The sequence below is a fragment of the Cyclospora cayetanensis genome, unplaced genomic scaffold (assembly GCF_002999335.1).
Source record: "Cyclospora cayetanensis isolate NF1_C8 unplaced genomic scaffold, CcayRef3 CcayRef3_contig_38, whole genome shotgun sequence".
NCBI lineage: Eukaryota > Apicomplexa > Conoidasida > Eucoccidiorida > Eimeriidae > Cyclospora > Cyclospora cayetanensis.
This window is the reverse complement of record NW_020312347.1, coordinates 255,148-273,773: the sequence shown is the minus strand read 5'-3', so window position 1 is coordinate 273,773 and position 18,626 is coordinate 255,148. Positions and strand designations below refer to the sequence as shown.

The following is an 18,626-nucleotide window of genomic DNA, read 5'->3' as shown; positions in this document are numbered from 1 at the left end:
AGCGCTGCACATGCTTTCGATCAGCTCTTAATGCCACAAATCAACCGCTCCTCTAGTCAACAAGCCTCTCTGACGAACAGGTGAAGCCTCCAGACTAGCAGGATCAATTGTCTCCTAGCTTCCATATGCCCATTCTCATCGACACAGCCTTGTCGTTGCTTGCCAGCACGCCCCTACCACAGCACAAGCTGCGGAGGCAACTCGCAAACATGCCGCATCTGTTCGCACGAATAAGCGATTTCCTCACTGTTGCCCCGCTACACCCAGGCCCTCAAAGCAGCCAATCTGACAGCGAACGTTGCATACCAACTGCTTCGCTTGCTCCGACGGGATGAGTCACCAATACACCTAATTCTGGTTCTTGCGCGTTGTTTGCCACAACCAGCTCCCAGCGCTATTCGAAACATGACAGGCTTATCTAACATTCTATAAGGCCCTCATTTCACTTTTGCGATCAAATAGAACACCGGAAAAATGAACTTCCCACCAAATTATACTACGGGAAGACGCATTGTCACAGCACTGGTTTTTTCATTACCAATCCGCTTGGCAGGCATTGATGACTCGTTTCCGCTCGTCTAGGCATTATCTTTTTGGAACCGTATGAATTAAACGCCTGGAACCCCCAGTCAGCCTTTCAATTTACCTGCCCATACTCTAGACTGTGGCGATGAAACACTTGCTGCTGATAGTGTTTGGCTTGTTGTATGGAAAGGCAAACTTTGGAGGCAGACTATCTAAAGATTTGGATGCTCTTTCATAATATATCCATTAGGTACTTTCCACACCACCACACTGAGGGGCCCCCAGGCACGCGCTGTGACTGGGGCATCCCCACCAGGAATCAAGTCGCTAGGGACTGGAGGCGTTGTTTACATGTTTATGGGTTTGCGTACCCACATCAGCCGAATCTTTTCTTGTAATTTACTGTAAACGTCTATGAATAAGGTGTTCGCAATAGATCTTTGTCGAAGCATGTTTCCGTAGGACACCCGCGTTACTTTCCGTCTGGCATTAGTGTAGCGTTTAGGGCTGCAATCATCCACCTCCAAGGTTTGATCCCAAATTCTGTGCATTACTGGCTCTCCTATCTGTGGGATTTTGCCGTTTTACGCGTAGGGGTAAAGCTATGTGGCACAGACGGTCTCAGTCGCTGGTGTGGCCCAGCTGCAGCTTGTCGTCGCCGCCAATAAAGGATGTCGGGGTCATACACACTCTGGACAACAACAGACGGTCTTTGTGCATGCCCCAGACGCATGTGCAGTGTTTTATGATTTTCGTTAGCCACCGTTGATCGGGTCTAGTCAACGCAAACAAGCACCTCCTGAACTGTGCTGCTCTGCTTCCGAAAGTCGAAAGACTGTGCGGAATAAAGCTGATTTATCTTTGGCATAGCTAGCCTGCAGACTCATCTACTTATATCTACCACAACAAAATCAGAGCAGGTTGGATCAATGCCATGTAAGTATGGTAGGGCATTGGCACGTCAGCCACCCAGCCATTACATTAATCCCAGCTACACCAATTTGCTCAATGCTGTTGAAGGCCCTATGTCAGCATGGTATGGGATGCTGCTTGCGAATATCTCCGCAAAAATGAGGCAGGCCACTCCACGCAGCATACAGGAGGACTTTCGTCTCTAGTCCTTTGTCATCTTACCTACGGCCGGGCGTAGCCTTCGTGGTGCTGGCGCAAGCACAGACGAAGAAAAGCAAACATAAGCCTGCTTGCCTACAGAGAATTCTGAAGGCGCAGCCTAGCTGCAACCCTGAGGAGATCATGTAGAAGCATCAGCCAGGTCTCACATTTCTAACAAAAAGGCGTCGTGCTGCAGCATCCTTGCTGCAAGTGTCGACCTGCTTTGATAGAGCACCATACTTCACGAACGCTGTTAGAGCGGATTATGGCTGCTTGGCTAGCAACAATGCAGATGCTACATGGGAGGCTCGTTTGCGCTTGTGTGGGCGCCTTCTTGGTCTTAGGCTCGTATCCGAACTCCGAAGTTTAGTGGGGCAAGACCCCTTTAGTATTTGCGACGGGAGACTCTAGAAGGACTACCCTGCTTGTGGTGGCTGTTTCACCGGTGCATTCGGCACCGTATGAACCGCAGCATCTGCGTCTGGGCTTTAGCGAGGCCAGTAGGGCCACAAACCGTGCAGTGTAACATCGGGTGATATCTACTATGCGTTTTTCATGATATTAAGGAAAGGCTTTCATTCACTTTCGACAGTCCAAAGGTAAGCTAAGAAGCGTTCAAGAGCTATGCTGTACTAACTGCTGTAAAAATGCTGGCGTTTCATCAGCTGCTGTCCACGTGCTGCACATCTGCACTACCACATACCAAAAACGACTACCTCACCAGATGAGGACCCGCCAGCTATTGTATGTGCGTTGCAAAGCTGCACGATTGGCCCTCCTGCTACTCCGGCTCTTTGAGCAGAAAGTGCGTCGAATAGTTTCAGGCGGTGGTTCTGCTCTTGGGTTCGATAGCAGAGTAGCAACCTGTTTGCCACCGTTTGTCAAGTAGCTTTCCTCTTTAGATGCTCTTCATGAAACACACCAACTACTTCAGCTTGCGCAGTGGGATACCAGGGACACAAGGATTTTATAAGTGGCTCTGCTGTGTAAGCCGCCTTGCGTTTTGATCAGTGGACAACCAGAAATACCGTGTTTCGGAGCCTTCGTGGTTAGCCTGCATCAACTCTGAGCACCCAAGTGGTTTTGCTTCAACTGTGAATATGTCTTTGGTTCAATAGGCTTAGGCCAACAGGAAATGGGCTTACTATGCTTTGGATGATTGGCTTTATGTTGCACCACGACCTTACTAAAAGACTGGTGCAGCAATCTACATCTTTTTACCACCGTACTCAAAAGGTTCGTACGGTTTTGATATCAAAAGGACTCCATACCTTCTCAAGTTGGTGGGTTTTATCGATTTTAAAAGGGTGGGCTAGTTTTCAGCGGTGTGCCCAACGAGGAAACTTCCTAATCATCGATTTAGACTGTTTCTCTTCTTCCAGCTTTTGAAGGGTTACAGTTCAATCACAGCAAAGTATATAACGTATTTGCACTGCGCTAAATTCTAAAGAATTAAGGAATATATTCTTGCATGTGGCGCTTGCTTGCATGCCAAGGCAGCATGATAATACCCCAGGGATTTAGGCTTAATATGTCTTCCCACGCTTCTGTGCTTTGCCTGCGTATAGGGGTGTGTGACTTTATCTTCCCAATTTCCAGTGATATGACAGCTCATAAGACAATGCAAATGACTGCAAGAAGAAAAGTCGAAAAACTACACGTGACCAGAAGCACAAGAATAGTCTGTTAATTTCATGCATGTTCATGCGCACTGCTCATATGGAGGGGGCTACGCTACATTAAGGCATTCCGTTCATTTCAAGTTTTAAGAACAGATTAACTAAGAATTCGTAAGGGATTGACTAGTTAAAACTTAATATAACTATACATTGCAAAGCGTGTGGTAACGGGAATAGCTCCATCTGGTGTGGACGCCACCACACTACGCACTGAAACCAATCAAATAATGAATGTCCTGCAGAATGTCTTACTGCTCCTCAGCAGCAGTAACCTCTACGGCATAGCACGAAAGCACGAAGAAGTTTTCACTTATGCACGGCAGGCCGCGCTAATCAGCATCCGACAACCTGAAGCGCCCCTGATCAGCACGACAATCGCATTAATCAGTAGTCCAGTAGAATAGAAGCAGGCTACAAAAAGGTCGTGTGAGAATTGGAGCTCGTGTGTCTGGAAGCGGTCTGTAACTTTCCATCGTAGGTGTCTGTGTGAAGTCACTTGACCCTGGACACGACAGCAGCTTCATGGAACGTAACAATTCTTCAAAATTGCCCTTTCTTTCCCGTGCCTGAAACCCTTAGAGTTTCCGACATGAGAGAAAAAGGGAAGCTAGGGTACATGTGGCTGCACCCTCTCAGCACACGGAGCATTCACAGCTAGTTGCACATAGCATATCTAGAGCACAGCACATAACGTCTCCTCTTCTTGTATCGAGTTGATATAGCATCATGCAATAAAATGCACATATGAACAAGGAAATCAATCAATTAGTTCTTTCCTAATTATGAGCCAAACAAACGATTGTTGTGGGATGTGTTCATGTGTAGCTGGGCCCGCTACACCTTGCATCCCCAAGCGGTACATTGCTGCAGGCAGCCCCTAAACACTTCAAGGAACTTTAGACGCCTTGTTGCATAGAGTAGCACCCGTGTTACTGCACCTGGCGCTGCGTTTCCAGTAAATCCACTTTTTTGCCTACAAAGGAGAGAGCAAGCAACGTTTTCCCCAGTTTGTGCTCGTATTGTCAAGGTAGTCCAAAAGCTGTTATTTCGAAGTACGACGTTGATAAACACTCCGCTGCCGAGTCCCCTTTGCTTCTGATTAAACAGAGAGAAAGGAATCCCTGGGACTGTCAGCCAAGGGGTTCTGCATGATGGCGGCTTGAAATGCACTGCTGCAATGGTCATAGTCCTCGTTTTTCGTTTATGAAGTGAACTAACTGTCCTATAGATCCTGTGAACGTCGGTGGCTTCATAAGGTGTCTAACACACAGGTCACGGCTTCCATTTCCTCGTTGAAATTACGGGCTCATGTACGTTTGGAGCGTGTTGGATTGTCGGGAGCATTTTCGCTATATATATATATATATATATATATATATATATATATATATATATATAGTTGAGGGGTTTATGAATATCATCTAGCCTGCGCTCGGCACTGCCCTAGACGGCTCATGAACAAACAGCAGGCAGCGACACATTACATCAAAATAGAGGGAGTCTTCTTCTGTAAAGTGGCACAACGCCTCTTTCCCTTGCCCACAGACGTCATTCAGTTTCATAAAGAGGCAAAAGGCTCAGCCGTGTCGACCATGACCCGCGAATTAATCGCACCCCTACTCCTCTGTCCCGCCCTTTGCCCGTCGAGTAGGTAGGCATATATGTGTATAAATATATATACATATAACGGGAGAAGCAGCCATACAAAACCTTTGTTTCTCTTCAGGGCAACGAAAGTTTCATTGTGGATTCAAAAATATGGAGGTTTGAAGTCTGCGACCGGGGCAGCGTGTGCCAGTTTTAAAGACCCCCACAGCAAGACACAAAACCACGGTCCGAAACCGTGTGACCGTGCAGTCTACTGTTACGTAGCACGCTACCTATATCAATGTTTTATTACAAAATGTCGCTGTGACATGGGCTGTATTACTTCATTCGGGGTAAGCTCCTAAATCGCAACACATAAACAATCAGAGCTTGCATCCAGTGCCAAGAAGCAACTCGCAGTATCAGCAAAGCAACAACGCGGTTAAACCTTCTCACCTTCCTCTAATGTCGGTCAGCTGAGGGTATTTTTCGTCGAAGTATTTTTGGAAAGCACCGTATTCCCAAGCCCTCTCAACCCTCTTTGCCATGAGCTTCATGTTCTTCCCGGTCCAATGTATATACTTCTGCAGGTGCAGGGTGAGGCGCTTCTTGTTCCCTTCTCCTGGCTGCCGCGTTTCATAAAACATCCTGCGGTACAAACGAAAAAGGTGAAAAGAACAAAACAGGATAAGCACACATATACTCGAACGGTTTGGTCAAGCATGTAGTTTCACAACCAAGTATATCAAGCCAGAAGTTAGACGGAGGCTGCCCTCCTTTGAATAAGATAGACTCCTTGTATACCGCTGGCGTATTCAAAATATTTGAGAGGCCGCATGAAGTGCCTGCACGAGAGGAGCACTTGGGGCTCGCTCAGGTGGCTCCGCGGCTGCATTCCCACGTGTCTGTTTGAATTATCTCTCCTTCAAACTATAGAGAAGCCTGATTCTGAAGATGTCAAAGGTTTTCCTTAAGAAAGCCATCCAACGTGCACTTAAGCCCTTGGCTTCCCCACTCCTATTTTCGCTCCAACTGCAATAGTTTTTCTTCCAAGCTAGCACGACAATACAGGAATGCAAACATTCAAAGAGTTACATGTTAGAGGTCGGTATCACAATGGGTATGACGCCCCTCTGGGCAGCGTCAGGGTCACAAGCTGCACTGCATGCGCCTCAGGGTGAAACTACAGTTGACGAGAGGCATGACAAGCCATTTCCCCCGTTGGAAAATGTGTGCACCCAGTACACGCAGCAAACCCATTATTAAGAGTACGTTCTTCGCAGTGCCTCATGGAGACTCTACGGTCTGCGATTCAGCGTTCGTGGCTTACACGTGCTGTCCCGCTCTGGGATCATATTTTCTTAGGGCAATCCTTGTATTCTTCTTGGCAGGGGATTTGTGAGTCATGTAGTAAAAGTTGGAAAGGGCTGCACTTTTCAGCTGCACGAGCAGCCGTTTGCTGTGGCTGCGAAGCAGAAGAGGAGAAAGGAAGAACATGGTTCAAAGGCTTGCCAAGGCCCTAGGACCCCATGACGTATCAACACGGGAAATGCCAATAGATTAGAGGAGGGGTCTTTGGTGGTTCAGGCGGCTGAGTTAAGGGACAATTACGCGAAGCGGAGGGAGAGAGGCATGCGTGCGGAGAGGCGGAAAAGGGACAACGAAGGTTGCGCCAAGGCATGGAGTGAAGGGAATGCGGATGCTGGGAGAGACCCGCAGTGTGCTTCCACCACGAAAAACTATCTCCAAATGACTTTAAACACGCCCGCATGCACATATAAATGGACATACTGATGCGTTTTCTATGGTTTGAAGTCTTCCTGTTCCTGCAAGGGAGGAGCCCCAGTCCCCGAGACCGCATGCACACCTGACGAGCGAGACAGTCACTCGAAAAACGATATTGCTTTCTACTTGCATAATATTGCGGCCTTCATGCTGCTGTATTTTCTTCCCGTAGTATGCTTGCAGGCGTAAAAGAACACTTCGGTTTGGGGCATTGCCAACGCCGACGTTCGAACACATTTTGTAATGCTGCATGCAGAATAATCACTTCGTTTACTCATTTGCTATGGCTGTTTTGCACTTGATTTTACCGGGAAAGGCACCTTAGTACCTCTTTAGCATCCGATAAATTGCAACCCTTACTAAAGGCTGTTTGTAAACGTCTCTATACGGCTGTTCGCCCGCTCCTCCTGGATTGCTTCCTTTCTCTCTTTCCATTGACCTTGCTTAAATCTTATATTCCTGTTCTTCTGTGTTGTGATTTACAACCATTCCACGGATAAAGCGCTGACCTGAGGTTCGATAGCCCCTGGGTTTTCCGACGGGGAACTTTTGATGCATCGCCTGTTCTAGTCTGTCCATAAAGCGGACAAGACTTCAACAAAAGCTTGGTCGTCAATTTCGAAAGTGCTCTCGTTTTTCTCAACCCTGTCGCCACTTCCCAATGTCGCTAATCTATGGGAAGTCCGAGGGCCCAGTGCTGAGCACCCTGGCTGTCCAAGTATGCCTGCCTGCACAGTCCGGTACGCAGTAACTTAGCACGCACACAAACGGTGTATGCACATGAACTCGCATACAAAGATGGCAACCGTGCTCCATGAAATATATGCGTCATGTACCTATCCACGTTCCGCTTTGCCTGCCACACCAGTCAATAACTGTTATAGCTATAGGCTTGACTGCGAAGTTTTCCTTTATTGCAATCCAAGTAGTGATATTGAAACACATGCACCTACGTCCCGAGCTCCATATGGACGGAGGGGAGAAAAATACAGCTAGCGGCGTAAGCTCATGTTACTTCAACTACATTGTACACTCATGCTCCTATACTTCGTCTCTCATTGTACTCACACTTCGGAAGCAGTATGCTGCACATCGAACAGTAATTAGATCTTCTGCTATCTACATTCAAAACCACTAATAACAGCAACAGGCAGCTGCGAGTGACGACAGAGCAGCTGCAGTTGTATGCAGAAACACATCCTGTCTTATCGACTTGCAGAAGCCCCCAGCCGATCGCCAGTTAAGTTCCGTTGCAGAGAACTTCAAATTAGCTTGATACGCTTGCCCGCTATCCCGAGGCGGTGAGCGCACAAGAATAGAATAGACATGTAGGCAGTCATAATCAACCACACAAGGATTGCCGGCAGAAGCAAGGTACGAAGACACAAGTTTACTAGGCCCACGAACAGATTTGCTAACAGAAATATAATCAACTGATTGCTGTTGGTGCCCTGCAAGGCCCATTGGTGGCCGACGCGAGCTGCACGTACACCGCAGGTCAGTGGCACACGACAGGAGCCAATTTGCACGAGAAGGGTTCGAAGCGGAGACTGACAAAGCATCGTGAGGATACATATTCCTCTGGATATTTCTATCTGTTTCCAGCAATAGCAGAATCGGTGTGGAGATACACAGCGATTTGGTCTTAAATAAAATTCTCAATATGAAAGCCCATTGCTGGTGTACAAAAAAGGTCTCACCGGCGAGTGCGTCACACGCAGTTGAAATCCCTACTGCGAAGAGTTCAATGCCTCCAACAAAAGCAACCCACGTGAGATTAACGAAGCGGCGCCGCGGCAGAAGGGAGAGGCCCTCTTGCAGCAGCAATCCAAAGGAAAGCACCAGGAAAGACGCACTGAACAGAGAGGCAAGCGAAAGGTGAGAGAGACATACACTGAGGGAAATTAGTCTGCTGGACCACACTGCAGCAATGCATTAGCAAAACAGCGCGAAGAGTCGGTTGTTTTGGGGACTGCCAGCTGGGGAAAACAGTAAACGCGAATCGGCGAGACCACGGGCTAGGAAAAGGGAAAGGATTACACGGAGCAGCAGCTTACAAGAAGAGATGTATGACAAGAGACAGGGGCCTCAGTTTGCGGCTTTCATTTTCCGCCCTGCAAGCAAACGGGGAATTGAAAACAAGGATTGTCAGCGCGCAGCAGATGAGTAAAAGCGCAAGGGGGGCGAATAAATAGAGGTACATAAAGGGATGCGTAAGGGTGAGCGGAAGAGGAACACAGGGGTAGAGACGAACGTAGCGCAGGACATGCGGTACAGCGAGGACAACAAGAAGCGGAGTTCAACACGTATCCGAGAGGTGAGCGGCCACTACCACTAACTTGGAAGAATCCTCGCTGCTTCGGATTGGAGCTCTCGTTACCATAAAGTGGCCGACAGCCACTGCCATCAGGAACAAGCATAAAAATCCTGAAAATCACATTTAAGTGCTCACAATGTACTAGGGTGTTTGGCGCGCACCCCACTACACAGGTGTACACAGAGTCGAGCGAGAAGGCACAAGAGCCTCCTCTGGCCCCGCATTTTTTTGACACTTAGGATTCATGCTGCGTTTATGTTCTGGACGGAAATGGTTAGAAAGCGTTAGCTCGCCCATCCCTTTTTTTGACTGTTGGGCACGCGGAGCAGCAAATGATTCAATGCAATTGTGCAGCGGCATGCGCGGGTGCGTCTCTCGTAGAAGTAGGCATGCGAAACGGCATTTAAACCGACCAATCTGGCTTGCTCAATCATTGCAAAAGCACGACTCACACTCACCTAGAGAACCCATGATTCCCTCCCTGTTTGCAGAAAAAAAGTCTGCAGGCAAAACACACACAAGGCGTCTGCCATGTGGCCTCCAGAAGACACTGCGTACGAGGCTGGCGGTCTAGGTAGAGAAACTTACTGGTGCGGGGGCCCTCCATCATCCACTCATCCAAATCGAGAGCAGACACGAGGAACTGATAAACTGAGGAATAACCGAGACAGGGGCAAGCAGATGGGGGCCAAGACGCTGCACAGCGCTGAGGGTTTGAGGTTCTTGTGAGGTGGGGGAGGGGCTTCTGGAGAGTAACCAATGAGGGTAACCCGACGCGCAGAGTGGCTTTTGCCCCGCGCCGAAGGCGCAAGCAGACAAGAGTACGAGAGCGCAAAGTCGTCGGCATCACGGGAAGTCAGGCGTCTTACGGAGAAGCAGACAGAAGCCCCAGATACCCGCTTTGTATGGGTGACCGCTCAAGATGCAGATGGCCTCCCCCACTGCGCACCCAAACAAAGAGGGAAGGTCTAACAATTGGTTTTCCTGCGGGAAGTAGTCTTCTATGTGCCAACGCGGTAAAACGCCATTGGCGATTGAGGATTTAGGAGAAACACGGTGCACGGAAAAAGGAGGTTTAGCCTTTGAGGCCGTGCAAGGCCATCCCGTCGTGTGTGACGCACAGACAAAAACTACCATGAGAGTCATGTAAAAATTCCAGTGAACGCCGTATTCGCTAACGGAAACCTGAAAGGTCACCAAGCCGCAACACGGGAGGCAGTAGATGGGGTGCAAGGCCACAGAGTAAGGAGGGTGGCGCATGCGCAGACAGACCGCCTTGACACGACACGCTTAGACCAGATGCGATACGGAGAAGCAGCAGCAAGGCCACTAGGGCGGAGCCTCAGAAGGGGCAGCAACAGCGACAACAGCAGCAGCAACAACAGCAGCAACAGGAAAGTGAATCTACATGGAGGTTCGTAGACGCCATGACGATGAGACGAACGAACCCAAAGATACCCAAGGCGCCGCTCTGCAACGCCGCTCGGCGTAAAGCGCTCCAGAAAGACTCACTGCTCTCACGGCTGCCTGAGGCAATAATGCACTTCGTACTGAACTAATTTGGCAGAGCGTTCCCCACAAAACAGAAGGGAAAGGCGCTGATGGGAAACGAGCTGCATCGGGCAAGCGAAAAGAGACACGTCCTTCCGGTTTAAAATTTACAAACTGCTAACCCTTCGCATGCCTCGAAACCATTCCAGAAGTAAAGATAATGCCACCAACACCCAAGTCCATCTGCGGAAAACCCGTACAAACACAAGACCTTAGCCAGAGCCAGTTTGAAGGTTCACGTTCCAATGGATCCATTGGCCTTTTAGCTTTTCGCGCAGCAAACAACCCACACAAAGCCCACACTCACAAGGGTCACTCCGGAGTTGACGCTCTTGCAAAATTTCCGTGGAAACGTGAGAAAGTCAACACCAAGGATCGCTGCATTCAGAAAACTCGCAGCCTCCAGGAAAGCATCCAACGGCCATGCGCTAAAGAGCCTTAGGAGAGCCCGCGTCTGACAGGAAGGAGCTTCTTACCAACACATGTGACGATCATCTGCATTGAGCGATGGTGCGCAAACGGTAACAAATGCCTACAGCGACAGCACACGACGGGTACCACGAGGAATGCAAAGGAGAGGCAACAGCACCAGGAAGACTCGCAGCAATACTACGCAGCCTTGGGACCCCTAGGGGATGAGGCCCACCCTTTCTTTAGCGTTGAAACTTCGCCGTCTTTTCTGAGGCATCATGCATACGGAAACAGGAAGATGCACACACACACACACACACACACACACACAGATGTATCCCTGCCACGGGGTGGAGGCTCATCAGAGAGGCGGCCGCCGCTCGGGCAGCAACAGCATCAGCTGGCTCAACTGGGATCAAGAAAATCTATGCACAGAAGCGGATCATGCACTTTATGCTAGCACCGCTTGTCCTTTGGCACAGCCGCAGCCGCAGGTGCACGTACAGCAGGCGCTTCATGGAGATACTTCCGTGACTGCCACGGCACCTGCGCAACGAGGGAGAGCAACACCCCTGCAAAACCAAGTGAATCGTGTGCATTAAACTCAAAAAGCAAGAATTTGAGATCCGAACATAACGAGCTGTGAGAAAGGTTTGGAGTGTTGAAATTTTTCGATGCATGCAAGCAAGTTCAGATGTTGGAAGAAGCTCAGGTGTCGTGGTTTCAAGACGGCCCAGGCTACGCCCCGCTGTTACGGGTCAACAGGACACCCCATGGATTTCCGCAAGATATTGGGTGTGTGTAGTCTTTTGAGAGCCTGCTACATTAGAGAGCAGGCGTTCCGAGGTTCGCTGTTGACTCCTTACAGAAGCGCCACAAGGAGGCAGAAGAGGAGCTGGGAGCTCACGAGAGGGCCGATCGACAGTGGGAAGACGAAGGCGTAGCATGGGAAGAGGAAGCAACAAATAAATGCGCTCAGAGTGTCTGGGGAGAGTGCGGGAAGGGAAAGGAGGGAGGCGGAGGCAGCAGCTGTTGCCACTAGGAGGGGTAGAGAGACGTCGTTTGGGAGGCACAGCCAGAGCGAAACGAAGCAGTAGAGAAAAAGAGGAGCGAAGATCTTGTGCAAGACGCGAAAGAGCAGGCTGGCAGAAGAGTGGCCTGCTGCGGAATCTCCCAGCTGCCTCGTAATAAAGAGACGGAGATGGTTCGACGTCAAGGGGCAGCACTGCGAGAAGCAGTTGTCGAAGGCACACATACGGCAAAACCGCTAGCAGAGTCAATGTGCGTCGTAGGGGAGGGCGGGAGACGGCGGCAGCAGCAGCCGCTATGCACTCAGGCAGTGGCTACGCCCACACGGCTTCTTTTTTCAGCGGCCAGACGTGAATTCTGGCTGCTGCGACAGCAGATGGGATAATACACCTGTATCGGCTCTAGGAGACGTACACCGATTAGCGTAATGCACAGCAACAGCTCGAGCAGATCGGGCTTGGCATATTTGTCGTAGCTGCCGAATGTCAGGATTTTCTGATACTGCGCGGTTGTAGCCGTGAGAGTGCAGTCTGCGAGGATTTGCCCGAGGGCCTCAAGGCCTCCCCCCTGGCGGGCGTCCCCTTCGGGGGCCCCTAGAGGAGGAGGCTGCCGCAGAGGAAATCCGGCAGTGACAAATGAGCCGCGGATGGTGGGAGATACATAATTCGGGGACCAGGGAGCTGGACAGGCGACAGCCTGCAGTAGAAAAGAAGACAGTGTGGAAGGGGGGCCCCAGGATGAGGGCACACCCAAGAGCGTGGTAGCTGAGTCCATAAGTTTTGGCAAGACGAACTAGACGGATACGCAAGGATTCAAGAGAGCAGTGTACGGTAGAGGGTTGGGGGCCCCCCGATATTAGGAACGCCCGCAACACCTGCGTCCACAGCGGAACCACGGGCGAGGGGCCCGTGCCTGAAGAAGTGTATTTGTGCGAACAACCCCTGAGAGAGGGGTTTGCGCTTTGGCGGAGGAAAGGCGAAATAAACCGGGAGCCTACTATGATCGGCAATACGAGGGCCTCCACGAGATGCATGTACAGCTCAGCTTGTCCTGAGTACTTCGAGGCCGGCCGCCGGTTTCGGCTGCGGCGGTCAGGTGGTGCTGCACGGATTTCGCGTCGTTCATTTTGCACTGATTCTTTGCTAAAGCGTAAAAGTTGGATACATGCATGGAGTGAATTGATAAGTGAGACTCGAATGCTCTTTTTGGAAGCCGCAGATGCGCGCGCCGCAGCAACCTGCCCGCAGACACGAGCGCTCATCGCGTGCTTATTGACGTGGCATGCTTTCATCGGATCCCTTCCTTTGCGTTTTCGAACAAATCTGCATCCTTGGCGGGGAAGCGAAGCTGATCTACGGGGAAAGCGTGTCGTTTGTTGCTGGCCACGATAAGCGGTGGAGCAGTAAGTCTGTTGGGCTGCTGGAGGGGTTCATCTTGTATGAGCCCAGCTTCGGTGCCTTCCTTGCAGCCTCCTCTTGAACCGGCAGCAACAATTTGCAGGGGTGCCCCTCTGGAGGTACACCAGACCTGGGTGCCCCTGCACAGCTGCCTCCCCGATTGCTGCCCGACAGATTCAACGGCTTCCCAGTCCTTGGCTGTAGAGTTTGGTTAAATGGCATCATCAGAACTTGCATCGAGGATAGGGGGGGGAGGGGGCGCTCCGTGCGAAGTAGAGGATGAGGGATCCTCAGCTTCTCCGGCCGCGGCTGCTGCGTTGCCTCCATTCCTGTCTCTGTCAGCAGCAGCAGCAGCACCCCCCGCAGCAGCAGATGCAGATGATGCAGGAACAGTATTGACAGCGGCAGATGCAGAGCCAGCACCAAGTAGTGTGTTTGAAGCCGCTCCTCCCCCTCAATTCGAGCAACGCCGACCCCACGGAGCAAACACCAAAGGGCAGGCCCTCCCGCCAAAGCCTGTGCCAGCCGTCGAAGATGCACCAGAAGTTGTACTGCGGGCCGAAGATGCGCATCACGAGGGGACAGGCGCTTTTGAAGCAGTTGCTGACAGAGGGGGCCTAACGAGGCTCCCATCGACCCCTCCACCTCCCAATGAGGGCTGCTACTGTCCTCCTGCCAATGCGGCAGCAGCAGCAGCAGCAGCGTCAGCTTCGTCGAATGCAATTTCTGCGTCTTTGGAGGCTGCACTGTCCACCAAAAGAAGGTCTGCTGATGTTGCACCCTTCACCACCGAAGCGCCTGAGGAGGCCCTGGGGGGGCCCCTGGGGCCCCCCAGTTCGGTTCGGCGTCTGCTTTCGCCAGCCGGGAGTTTCATGAATATGTTGCAGCAGGCCGAGCAGCAGCGGGAGGAGGACGCCAAAGGGCAGAGGGGGCGTTTGGGGCTTAATCTGCAGAAGGCGCATGAGGTACGGAGCCAGAGGACTTTGGGGGTTTGTTGCGACTACGTATAGAGAGAGTTTTTTGCAGTTACTCGGCTGCATCTTTAGGATCTATTCCGATCCTGCGACCTCACTTGTTGTGGCTTGCTTGCTGCGGTGCTGCAGCAACGCATGCAGACGCTGGATATCCCGAGAGGAACTGACGCTTGGGAAGACCCCCTAGAATTGGTATACTTCTGCATTGCCGGGGCATAGCCGACTGGTGACGTGTGGTGGATAGACAGATAGATGATTGGATATGTGCTCCAGTAGACGCGCTCATCATACCACCCTAGCGCTTCTTGCGGTGTATTTGCAGGGAGACACAGATGATCTCATGCAGCAAGTGCTGAGGCTTTCGACAAAGGTCCAGGCACAAGAAGCGGAAAAGGTGGGGCGCTGTAGGGTCTAGAGGATTCGAGTTTTGCGCTTGGGAGAAAGAGAATGAAGGAGAGAGAGGGAGGCAGAGGCCTGCGGAGCCTTCAGGGTTGGCTACCACGGATTCTCTCGTTTCCGCTTTGTGCTTTGCTGTTTTCTAGCGCGTGATGGCAGAGGAGAGCTTTCAGATTGAGCAAATCCTCAAGAGGCAGTACCATGCGGATATACGGGCCAAGACAGAGCAGAATCAGGAGCTCAAGCGGGCAAATGAAATCCTCATTCAGCAACTGGTTAGGCTGGCTATGATATATGCTTAGGGGTACAAGCTCCAAATGCGGTGGCGGGCTGCCTTGCCTTTTGGGCTGTCCGTGTGCAGAACGGAGTGGCACGGCTGTTTAGACGTTCATGTGTGGAGTTGGGGTTGAAGACGTGTGTGTCTTCCCAGGAGACGCTGAATGGGGAATGTGAAGGCCTAAGAGGAGCAGTTGCTATTGCTGAGGAGATCCTTGAGGGCTTTTTTGAACGGCGAATGCGGCCCCTTCCGAAGATGCAGGCAGAAGTAAGTGAGCGGGGCCAGATCGTGCAGTCTGGCCGTGGAGGTGTGTGCGTTGTATGCGCGGGGTGTCTATACCGGGGGCGAGGATTTTCTTTCATGATAGGGCCTCCGTTTACTGAAACTGCCGTGTCTGTGAAGCGCCGACGTCAGGAGCAAAAGCGAGCCGCGCTTTTTGGTCTTGCGCTTTTTGTGCCTTTGCAGAAGACTGAGGCGAATGGTAGAGTGCAAGGAGGCCTGTCTGATACAAGGATGCGGGCACTGTTTGCTGCGCTGAGTGATGCCGTTCAGACGGAGGGAGAGGCTCTCGACGACGCCTTGCAGCAGGTATGGCCTACCGCGTAGTCCTCCACAGTGCCGCATATGCTGCACTTTGGCCCTTGAGGGTTCCAGAGGGCAGCAACAACGGCGTCTCTGCAGACACGAGGCTTGCTGCTGCTTCGTTCTGGGGAGGGGATTTTCATGTTGCGCCCAGAAAAGGCCTCTGTCTTTGGCATGTGCTGCAGGAGCTCCAGCAGCGCCTGCAGAAGGCGGTGTCGCTCTGCCGCGCCGCTTCGGCCGGCGCTGCTGCTGCTGCCTCTCTGTCTCCCAAATTTAGGGAGCGGCCTTCGCAGCTTTGGCCAGAAGCAAGCGAAAGTCTGTACTTGTCAAAAGCCCCCTCAGCTACAGTAGAGCAGTCTGCAGCGGAAAGGGCGCCGTCCACCTCCGTAATAGCTCAACTGGCGTCAGAAGGGCCACCTCCAGGCTCCTTTGAAGCAGCTGCGAAGGGGGAGGCCCTTGGCCACTCCGGCTCTCCTTCCCGTAGCAGTGAGACACAGCTGGAGAACCTTAAGGCTCAGATTGAGCGGCTCAGAGAAAACCTTGGGACCTTTACGGAAGGTGTGCTGAATGCGCATCGAAGTAAGCGCTTTGCTGCGGGTAGTCAGAGGGCCCCCCCACCCCCGCACCCCCTTTCGAGGCCCTCGTGTAACAGAGAGACACTTCTAGGCTCTCTGATCCTGCGTATTTTACAAGCCCACGGGGCTGAAGAAAATGCTACACGGCCTCTTGAGGAGGCGTCTGTCACGGGCCTTCCTAGTTTTGCTGCACCACCACACACACCACACTATATGTGCATACATACATAGATACATACATAGATACATACATACATACGTACATGGATATAGATACATACGTAGATACATATATACATACATACATGGATACATACATATAGATATATGCACATGCATGTATATATATATATATATACATATACATATACATAGACACGTGCTCTCTCCTCCTGCACCCCATTCCCCTTCTCAGAGCCGTCCCCCGTTTGTTGTTGCCTTCTTCTTCCCACAGGGCATCTTCGCGCTCAAAAGCCGTGTGCAGCTCCAGCCCCACCCAAAGGGGTGCCCTCGGAGAAGGTCAGGCCGCTGGAAATGGTGGAAACTCCTCTTCCCGAGACGCCGGCACGCCGCCCAAGGGCCCCCACTCCCGAGGAGCGCCCTGCTGCCCCCGAGAAAAGCGGCGCGCTGCTGCGTCAGGCCGCAGCAGCAGAAGGCGCCCCGCCAGGGGGCCCCCCCGTTCACGTGCTGCCCCCCCTTCATGGAGTTTCAAGCAAGGCCAAGGCGCTGTGGGGCAGCGGGTCGAGGAGCTCGCCGCCTTCGGAGCCGCAGCCGTTTCCTCCAGTTGAACGCGTCCGAGGCGCTGTGCTGCTGCCCGCTGCTCAAGTGCAGCTGCGGCAGAGGCAGCGTCAGAGCCTCTGCAGCGGGGAGGGTGGGGGCTGGAGGTACTGCATGCCCCCCAGTGGGGGCTTGGGGCCCTGTGAGGCGTTCTGCGATGGGGGTGCAGGGCCCAAGCCGGGGGTCGTCTTGCCGCCTCTGCGGCACCGGCAGCTCCACACCAGCGGGGGCCCCTCTTCTAGGCGCCGAGGCCCCCCGAGTGGTGGCTCTCACCCGCCTTCGGGGCCCCCCGTGGGGCTTCTCAATGCGTCAGCGTCCGCGTCAACGCTCTTGCCGGCCTTGAAATCTGCTTCTGCTGCGCCCGTGCGGCCCTCTAAGGGAGGGCTGGCGGGGTCTGTGTCTGCCGTGGATCTTTCGGTAGTGGGGAGGCCCCTGGGCCCCCCCCCCCGCGGGGGCCCCTGCTGTACGACGTCGGGGTGCCCGGGCCGCGCCTACGTACAGTACCAGTACCTGCCCCCCACTGGGGGCGGTCTGCAGCAGGCCCCCGTAGTGGGGCCCCTCCTGCCGAGACGCTTGCACCAGCGCACTGCCTCTCCTGCAGCAGCTGCAGAGGGGGCCCCCTGCAGCGCCACATCGCGCAGCAATAGCAGCGGCAGCACCAGCAAAGTCTTCAGCCGCACGAGGCGCAGCTCCTCGCCCATCAGGGGGAAGGCCTTTGGCAGCGGCATGTCTGGGCAGGCCTCTGCGGAGGAGGCGGTGTGCCCTGCGGATATTCTCGCGATCGAGTCAAAAGTGAGTTCCTCAGCAGCAGACAGTAAGGAGACGCTGGGGCCTCTGCGCGGCGCCAGCCTCAGGGCACCCACCCCTGCAAAGGATAACTGGAGACCCCTTAGGCCGTCTGCAGCGGGGAGCCACCTGGGGGCCTACCCCGTGCACTGCGGCCTTCCTCCCCTCTACGCTAACACGCCCTCAAGAAATCCCTCACCCTCTAGCGGGCTTAAGAGCGATTGGGGAGGGCTCGGGCCCTATGGAGAGCTTAGGCGATGCGACAGCACCACTCGGCTAGTTCCTGCTGCGGCAGGCTACCAGGGGCCAGCGCCCACAGCAGCAAGGTTTGTTTCGCCCTCTGAGTTCTCCTTGCCTTCGAATAGCCAGCCTCCACGATCGGGCAGCCCTATGAAGGCGGGAGGGCAACTGCGGCACAGTCTTCGCCTGCAGCTGCAGCAGCAAGGCTTCCCCTTGTCGCTCATTTCCCCCTCCGTAGCATCTGTATCGGCCAATCAGGGCCTCATGCGGACCCCCATTAACGCTTGCAGCCCCCTTCAGAGCCGGTACATCTGTCCCACCGACAGGAGGCCCCCTCCTTTCTCCGCCGTGTCGACGGCTCGGGGGTGCTCTCGGGGGTGCCCCTCCCCAGGAGTCTCCAGAATCGGGGGGCCTTGGGGCCCCTGCGGACTAATAAGTCCCCTGTGTTACTCCAACCCTCCCCTAAGAAGCCCCACTAGCAGCAATAGAAGCGGCAGTAACATTCACAGCATCCAGAGACAACGGCAGAAAGAAGAGGGGGCGGACTGGGTTCCTTCAAGGCCCTAAAAGCCGCAAAGGGGGCCCTTCTTTCGCATTTTCAAAAGGCTGATTTGCTGTTTTCGCT

At 52.8% G+C, this 18,626-nt stretch overlaps 3 protein-coding genes across 3 annotated transcripts; 1 reads left to right on the top strand and 2 right to left on the bottom strand.

Annotated features, from left to right (window-relative positions):
- Window positions 1–5,243: 5,243 nt before the first annotated feature.
- LOC34620322 lies at window positions 5,244–6,401 on the bottom strand. The gene is made up of 3 exons (XM_026334207.1): window positions 6,235–6,401; window positions 5,361–5,552; window positions 5,244–5,265 (listed from the first exon to the last, which is right to left on the bottom strand). Exons 1-3 carry the CDS (start codon window positions 6,399–6,401, stop codon window positions 5,244–5,246), a joined length of 381 nt encoding a protein of 126 aa, XP_026189992.1.
- A 1,550-nt stretch (window positions 6,402–7,951) lies between these two features.
- On the bottom strand, window positions 7,952–13,258 carry LOC34620323 (uncharacterized protein At4g17910). Its single transcript, XM_026334206.1, has 18 exons — window positions 13,035–13,258; window positions 12,861–12,909; window positions 12,388–12,693; window positions 11,835–12,145; window positions 11,473–11,514; window positions 11,204–11,236; window positions 11,034–11,089; window positions 10,865–10,935; window positions 10,680–10,740; window positions 10,415–10,533; window positions 10,128–10,191; window positions 9,876–9,947; window positions 9,595–9,657; window positions 9,465–9,506; window positions 9,029–9,116; window positions 8,747–8,788; window positions 8,390–8,544; window positions 7,952–8,169 (listed from the first exon to the last, which is right to left on the bottom strand). Exons 1-18 carry the CDS (start codon window positions 13,256–13,258, stop codon window positions 7,952–7,954), a joined length of 2,016 nt encoding a protein of 671 aa, XP_026189991.1.
- Window positions 13,259–13,609: 351 nt separating this feature from the next.
- Window positions 13,610–18,568, top strand: LOC34620324 (nascent polypeptide-associated complex subunit alpha, muscle-specific form). The gene is given in 8 exon segments (XM_026334205.1): window positions 13,610–13,744; window positions 13,895–14,359; window positions 14,691–14,792; window positions 14,911–15,039; window positions 15,195–15,629; window positions 15,809–16,202; window positions 16,653–16,794; window positions 16,945–18,568. Coding segments are annotated over 8 exon segments (3,426 nt in total).
- Window positions 18,569–18,626: the final 58 nt, after the last annotated feature.

Excerpts from the sequence above, each read along its gene's own strand:
- LOC34620322 (XM_026334207.1), bottom strand. The coding sequence starts at position 6,401 with ATGTTCTTCCTTTCTCCTCTTCTGCTTCGCAGCCACAGCAAACGGCTG. Across the intron at positions 5,553-6,234 it reads CCCAGAGCGGGACAGCACGT|GATGTTTTATGAAACGCGGC; the intron begins GTAAGCCACGAA and ends TTTGTACCGCAG. Across the intron at positions 5,266-5,360 it reads CTGACCGACATTAGAGGAAG|GAGCTTACCCCGAATGAAGT; the intron begins GTGAGAAGGTTT and ends GTTGCGATTTAG.
- LOC34620323 (XM_026334206.1), bottom strand. The coding sequence starts at position 13,258 with ATGAGCGCTCGTGTCTGCGGGCAGGTTGCTGCGGCGCGCGCATCTGCG. Across the intron at positions 11,090-11,203 it reads GTTTCAACGCTAAAGAAAGG|GCATTTGTTACCGTTTGCGC; the intron begins GTGGGCCTCATC and ends CTGTCGCTGTAG. Across the intron at positions 9,948-10,127 it reads TCTCATGGTAGTTTTTGTCT|TGGGGGAGGCCATCTGCATC; the intron begins GTGCGTCACACA and ends TTGGGTGCGCAG.